This window comes from Styela clava, chromosome 13 (assembly GCF_964204865.1).
Source record: "Styela clava chromosome 13, kaStyClav1.hap1.2, whole genome shotgun sequence".
Taxonomy (NCBI): domain Eukaryota; kingdom Metazoa; phylum Chordata; class Ascidiacea; order Stolidobranchia; family Styelidae; genus Styela; species Styela clava.
In genome coordinates this window covers 14,372,855-14,381,051 of record NC_135262.1, presented here as the reverse complement: position 1 = coordinate 14,381,051, position 8,197 = coordinate 14,372,855, and the positions used below count along the sequence as shown (strand labels likewise).

At 33.5% G+C, this 8,197-nt stretch overlaps 1 protein-coding gene across 1 annotated transcript; it reads left to right on the top strand.

Annotated features, from left to right (window-relative positions):
- Window positions 1-2,221: 2,221 nt before the first annotated feature.
- On the top strand, window positions 2,222-5,167 carry LOC120332691 (CD63 antigen-like). Its single transcript, XM_039399992.2, has one exon. It carries the CDS (start codon window positions 2,305-2,307, stop codon window positions 3,067-3,069), a length of 765 nt encoding a protein of 254 aa, XP_039255926.2. The 5' UTR covers window positions 2,222-2,304; the 3' UTR covers window positions 3,070-5,167.
- Window positions 5,168-8,197: the final 3,030 nt, after the last annotated feature.

Here is an 8,197-nt window from a genome sequence, read left to right as displayed (position 1 = left end):
TCAATTACCATAACTTTATTTTGCAGTTAGAGTATATTTGTATTCAGATAGAATCAATTATTGCCGATTGGCCATAACCATGCCCTGTTTATTGAGGTTGCACATTCTCAAAAGTTGCAAGTGGCATCAAATGTATCCGAAGATTTTGAATTGGTTAAGAAATCATTTTACAGCGATACATGGTACTAATTCTAATAATTATCTGATAAATCGATGTTAAATTTCTGTTCATAAAGTACTTAGATCAGTTATCTTTTTCATCACAACGATTCTTTCTTATTTTGAGATAACTGATTTTGATCTATTCTGTTATCCCAATAGTTTCTATAGTGTTTGATGAATAAATGTATTAAATAATTTTATATGCGTTAACGATATATATATATATATATACATGAATGGCTTTGTTCTGACACATTTTGTTGTTATTACAACATTATATAATAAGCAAAGATTTCTGAAGTCAAGGGCACTTGACTAAACCGGAGTTTCTCTATTAACAGCACGATCCGATCAACCACGATCTAGAGCAAAAATCGCATATTCAAGAGCTTGTTTCCTCTTGTTCATGAATGATACAATGTTGCAAATATCATTACCTTTTATTCATGATCATGGGACCCTTGTATTATTGATCGACGATGTTATGTTTTTATAATATTGGTGATAACATTCGGGTATGGCAGAGAACAAGTCATTTGTAGAAGTTTTATTCTTCTCACATTTAGGTAGATGCAGTGTGGAGTGATCGACTAGAAAGTTGGAAATAGTTGGGAATTCATTAATACTAAAGTTTTATATACTTGAAGAAGATGATATTTATATCATTATTTTCTAAGCAAAATCGCGTGTTTTAGATTATATCCGGATGCGCCTAGCCTATCTCACGTTAACTTGTAAAACCATAAATGAGCAAGTTACCGTGTATTTTGATTAAACTGACAGTTTCACTTTGTCAAAATAATTTTTTTTATATTAATTAACAAATGTATGGTTGTACCATGTTAGGGTTTTATACTGAGGAAATGATTCGATACAACTCCGAGTAAAAGCTGCCAATATTCCCATTTGCATGCAATTATAAAAACTCGAAAATTTAAAAACTCAAGCCTAAGCTGCATTTTAGTGTCGTGGTACTTTAGTCGTCGATACTCAAGTTTTCGATCAACAATACAAATCGAGTGAAGAGCAATTAAGTTGTATGTGTATATTCTGAAAATGGCGAGCGAGATCTAGTTTGGATTTGAAGATAGCGGTTATGTCTAATCAATGCCTGAAGCCTATTAAACCAAAGACAACGCGGCTGGCAAAATCTGCATCATTATTATTCCCTTCTCGGAGCATAGCACTTCTATAAATATCTTAATAGTCTTCTTCATTGTATTCAAATGAGAATACACACAAATATTCTCGCATTAGCAATTTTTCATGTGCCTTGAGCCTACGTGTTTTCCCTTGCATTATGACTAGCATGTTTAGTTATTGTGCCAATACCATTGAATACGCTGTATGTAAATTGCTTACGACTCCATTGTGCATTCATAATATCCTCGAAAGCAAAATGATTGTGATAAACAAGTCTAGCGTCTGGCTTATATTCAGGTGGTTAAGTGATATGAGAAAATTGGAGGGAATAAAATGAGATGTGTTGTTGCCGGTCATACATCACGACGGTACACGCATGTAACGTACATTGCCTGCACATATGTTGTTATTTCAAGACATGGGGTCCATAAACAAGCACATATCATTATAAATGCACATTGCAGTCTGGATTGTGGTCTAGCACGTAAGTTCTGTGGCGGATGCTAAATTTTATATTAATCTGAAGTGTGAGGAATGATAAGCCTTCCTACAGTTAGCCATGGATTCGTTATGGATAATCATATTGTTTCTACGTTTTTGACAGCTTGGAAGAAAGCTATTTTCCACTTTACTATATATTTTGTGTCCTTTGTTATTGAATTAACGCTTCGAACATGTCTGGTGCTCGTCTAAATGGTCACAATTCATAGTAAGACTAAGCATGACAATAGATATCATCATTAACATGATTAACAGGGAAATTATATGCTCGAAGAGGAACCCATTCAAGTCACGAAGTAGGCAAATGCCGGTCTATTCAACAGCACAATATGGTCGTTTCTATTGAGCGAGAGCCTTGTAATGAGCGTGATTTCCGCTTCTTATTTCTGCCTGCAGTGTATCTAACCTATTCAACCTTCTATTTTATTTTTTGGTTACAGCAGGGTACTTGTATTTATCAAGTTTTTTGGTAGAAAGGAAAAAGACGTAGAATACAAGATGGATTGTGGAATGAAACTCATCAAGTATCTGCTTTTTGCATTCAATTTGGTGTTTTTCATCATTGCGTTAGTGCTGATCGGTGTCGGGGCTGCCGTCGAAATTAAATATCGAGATTTGGTGCAAATTACTGGCTCTACTATTTCATCCGCACCAATTTTGCTGATATGTGTTGGCGTGTTCATCATGATAATTGCATTCTTCGGATGCTGTGGGGCGTACAAGGAAAACTACTGCATGGTGACAACATTTATGGTCTCACTTCTGGTTATCTTCATCCTCGAAATGTCAGCTGGAATCGCGGCATTTGCTTTGAGAAACCGAATTGAAATTTGGATAAAGAAATCAGTGCAAGACGCCATAAGCAAATACACGCCTAAGATGAAGCCAGTTTTTGGAGTCGTGCAGGAAAAATTCAAATGTTGTGGCGCAGTTTCGTCTGTGGATTGGGAAACGAGTACCGGTTTTCAAGCAGAAGCAAAAGCCCGAATGACCCAAGCAGGAATTTCTAGTAACAATGGAACAAAAATTGTGCCAGACAGCTGCTGTATTACTCCGAAGAAAGATTGTGGATTGAAATCAGGGCACCTTATTTACACTGGAGCCAAAAATGGATGCGTTGAGAAGATTGAAGCCTTCATAAAGCGAAATGCTGGCGTGATAGGTGGCGTTGGTATCGGTATTGCATTTATACAGATCGTCGGCATTATATTCGCATGCTGTCTCATGCGTACGATAAAGAAAGAGTACGAACACGTTGCTTAGGACTAGAATATTCAATCGAACAAGTTTTACTTTTATGTTGTGTAATTAAATTAACCCATTGATTTCGAACCACAGCTTCACAGCTAAATTTCAGGACAGTTAAGTTTTATCATGACACAAACTATAAGTTTATATTTCTTCTTAATTACAACCTACTGGGTGTTTAGAAGTTCATTTTTCAGACAAGTGTGTGTTTATAGTAAAACCTGGCAAAAAGGCCGCCATGTATTTAACATGATATTAAGCTACAAGCTTCAGAGACACATATGCCAATCTTGATACTACTTTTTACGTGTGGTTTGGTGAAATCTACTTCAAAGATTGTGATATTTTCTACTACGTATTTTTCCATTACAATATTTTCTTGAAATATTCTAGGCAGCCGGTATCCATACACAATTTCTCACGTGAATAATATTATATATGTATGATAAAGTGCGTTACTGACTACCTGATTTTAGGTGAATGAATTTCAGAATGGCTTCAAAAATAATCTCACAAAATATACATAAAATACTTACTTTACAAATTTTGAAGTCTGTACCACGTACAAAAATCTGACAAATAATAGTTGATATATATCACTGGAACCAGGATACTTTTATCGCTAATTCATGATAAATAATGTTGCATCCAAGGCATGCGATCATATAACTTTCCTGTGTGAATGATAAACACTAGTCTTTTGAATAGATGATTATCATATATTATTCAATTAAACGGGCTTAAAGCATGTAACACAATTGTATTCTTTCATTATATCCATATTGCTCAATTTTTCTTTATCTAGCATATCGAATTATCTGCGACAATATACTGTATCATGCATGATAGAGCATTTCAACAATTGGCGGATGTTGTAATTTAAATTAAAATCTGGTTGAAACGATGCCCGGGCCACTCAAGATCGAACTAAAATAATTTTGAAATTGCAAATAATTACGAAAATTTAATCTGATTTATCGGGTATAAGAAAATACACACCTCAATAAAATGTGAAGTTGGATGGATGCTATTTCACTTGTTATGCAGAAATACAAAATCAAATTCTGGTTATATTTTGTGCGTTTAAGAGAAGCTAAACGTTACTGTATTTGAATGATACGTGAATGAAAGATATTTTTTTTTGTAACTGTAGTTGTATTTACTCCTTTAGGTTTTCGATATTATATTTAAAAAATTTTATCGGAAAACGGAAATTACACCGAATCCTTTAATTTCGCAAGTTCTAAGTAATTCCGCCTACTGCCCTTTATGTGAACTCAAAATTATAGATATTTTCCTGTTTAATTACTGACAAATTAAATAAGTGTAAAGAATTGCGAGATTGCAAGTTTTATTGCACCAATTGAGTAATAATTCATTCTTATGTAGAACGGAAGTTTTCGTAATATTATTTGAGCGGTGTTCCATATACATTCATCTCAAGTCTAGGCAAAAGTAATATCGACTTTCAAGAAATAGATGCATTTGGTCTAGTCTGCTCTCACAATCACACGTATATGTTTAGCAGAGTATCAATTTGCAAACTTATTTTTTGTTACTATGTTTACATTGTATTATTCAGACATAGATAATAACATATTATGGTTATACATTTATTTGAAACAGAACATAACTGCAGATATTATATGCACTATATCGTTTCTTAGTTATTTGTAGATCAATATTCAAAAATGGGGGGGGGGGGGGGGGGGGTATCCCATTTGAAAAATAGCTGACTTTTCCATTAATCTGTTTGTCCAGCAGAAATTGTATATTGATTGAAAATGTAATTGAATTGAATTCATTTGTGATCGCAATAGAAAACCCATCCAAATAAAAGCTAATAATGTGCATATTTTAGACTGCCATACCAATAGATTTTTATTTTCTGACCATTGGCTTAAATAAACGGTAGATCAAAATCTGACATGGATAGTTTGACGTTTGAACCGGCTGATGATAATGGCTCACGAGAGGCTGTGAATACTGTATTTGCAAAATATATCAATTTACAATAACATAATGATATTCTGCTAAACTGATGTTTATAACTGCATTTGTTAATTCATTATGTTGGACATTTAATTTGTAATAAAGTGGCTATATGTGTAAACTATTGAATTTATTTAAGTGGCATGCTTGGCGAGAGTAAAAAGTTTGCATATTGAAGTATAAGTTACTGCTCCAAGCTGAGTGTGTGAAGTATTGTTGCCACACTTGAATCGATTCTCTCGCGACAGTTTTGCCGACGAGGTTTTTGTCGGTTTTACATGATTTTTGCAATTTTTGCATGGTTTTAAAAGATACAAAAAATATGATATCTTCAAATCTGGCATTCTATGACATTGACGAAATGTAGAATCGAAAATGTAAAAGTTTATCTGACAGACATTACATATGACTCATCTCGTAAAAATGTTTCATTTTCGTTATTCGCAAAAGAGTTTTTTTTTCCCGATTCGTATATTAATAATTAGTTTTTGCCTGAATGCAAAATATTATATCTATAAGTTTTGCTTTAAGGAATTTCCTTCCTTTTTAAATCTCACATTGTTGACTTCAATTGTTCAATCAGAATCGGCTGATATCACTGGCGCGGGTAATAACCTGAATATACATATTAGTCGCCTGCTTGTCTAATATCAATAAGTAGTTGTGGGCAAATATTTTCTTGTTTGAAAAACAAGAACTCAAGTAAAAATGCTTCAATGGTACTGGTACGGTAATAATTTCCAACAATTTCACGATCATTTTTGTTGGTCGATAATTTTCAGTGGGTGTGATGTACAGGGTGTTCATGAAGACCTAAATTTTTAAAATCTAAATGGCTCTATCGATACCATGATTTTAGAGTTTGTTTGCTCCTACGGGTGTATTAAATGAGGTAAAAAAACTGAAAAACTCTGTTTAAAATGAAACAAAATTGATTAAGATATATTGAGAACTGACTTCATAACAAAATTGAAATTGTTTAGTTGAGTTTTATTTACCAATAATAATTCATAGGCTTCGAGAATACTGAATACTTTTCTGTAACTTGATTTTCCGTCTGACATTTGACTAATTATTTAAGATATTCCATGAATAGAATTTTCTGAATCCAATTTTCTCACTTGAACGCATTTCTCTATAGTAGGGGTGTGCAACGTTTTTGTCCGTGGGTCATATAATCAACTTCAGACACCGGAAAGATAACGACCGATATATTTAGGAAAAAGACACATACAAATAGCTATCTGAATTTTAATTCTAACCACCCGATCGCGTCCACTACCATCCCATATGTTAAAGTACTTAGTGAAAAAAGTCGAAGAATTTTAGAAGACGTAAGGAGCAAAGTTAGTTTCAAACCCCAAAACACAATAGGCCAATTGCTTTCTAATGTCCAAGAGCGCCCATGCCCTAACAAGAAAAACGGCGTGGTATATGTAACCCCATGCAGTGATTGCTTCTCTATTTACATTGGAGAAACGAAACGAAGTCTCGAAACTCGGAGAAAGAAACATCAGCGAGCTGTAAAACAAAACAAATTCGAAAAATCGGCTCTCTCGAGACATGCCCTTTCTACAGATCACAGCATTGATAGAGAAAACAGCAGGACATTAGAAAATGAAATCACTACAGGAAAAGACTATGTCTGGAAATCATATCACATTAACAAAGAGAAAAATTCAATGAACGATAAAGAAACTGCATTGTTTCCTCATATTTGTTCGAACTTGCGCCAATTCACTCTATTATCATATTGTCCCCTGTTTCAATTTTTTCACGCCGTGTTCATTTTTAAATTTTGTTTTTGTGCTCTCTATATATATACGATAGTGTACTCTTCATATCATGCCCTGATGAAGTTTTCTGAATAGAAATTCGAAACGTCGGCAAATTATATCGTTTTGCTATACACCGGTTGTGCTTGACTTATCTTATACCTGGTGCTGGCAATCATGTGCCATGTGTTTCATATATTGTTAAAAACTTGAAATACAATACCGAGGTGGTATTTCTTTTTAATTGCCACTGCATAGATAAATTTAGTACTTTAATACTCACATATACGTTCCGAAGAATTTGTAAACCACAATGACGAGGTTATTATAATAATCTATATTATTTTGATCCTTTGATTGGTAACTTCCTAAAATGCGCTTTCATCGACAAGGTATGATTAAAAATATTGTAGGGATAAAAAGGGGAAATAAGGTATGATCAACTAAATCTGACCGTAAGCAATTTCAATGGTGGTAAATAAAATTGAAAAAATTATTGTTCTTCACGAAGCAATGGTTCAGGACAACTCCTAATACTTGCGAAAATAAAATTGATTTATTTTATAAAAGTCCGACTACACTAGACATTCTAATACGTCGTGAGTGAGGTGGTTGGCATGAGATTTGAAAACGAGAACTTTTGAACTTACATAACATTACAACAAGAGAGCGATGCTCAAATATATGGACGAAGTCCGAAACTATAAGTAAATGGGGGTCTTGTAAACGTAACAATTTGTCGTAGATTAGATCGTATATGAGAGGATTAACCGTAAATATCCCTCTTGATATTTTGATATAACACACTGTGTTTCAAATTTCGTGAAAATTGGGCATTTTCAAAATGTTAGCCTTTTTTACAAAATATAATTTTATAAAAGGATATATAATCAACTCAGTTTGATATGCTGAATTTTTTTGAAAAAATATTCCATTGTTCTCATCAGGCTTTGATACAAATTATCTTATTTTTATAGACGGAATACGTAATGAATTAAAAATTATTGGAGACACCCACGCAATGGTTCTGTGCTTGCATACCTGTGATAATATCAACAGATAAACATGATCATTATCCCCTTTTTTGTCAAATCGTACCAGTTACCAATTAGAGCGACTAGCAACGCAAAATTTACTCGGTAAAATGTCGGAAATCTCATACAGATGCAAAAAACACGCAGCATAGGAGTTATTTATTGTAACAGCTGTACTGAATTTATTTTGATAAAATACATTCATAAAAAGTTGTTCAATAACACATTAAAGTAATTAATCGTGCTAATCGGTATTTAGTAATCATTTCAAAGTATTGTTTATCATCACTTAATCTGCTTGTTATGCGTGAGTTAAATAATAATTCAAGGAACCAAGAGAAC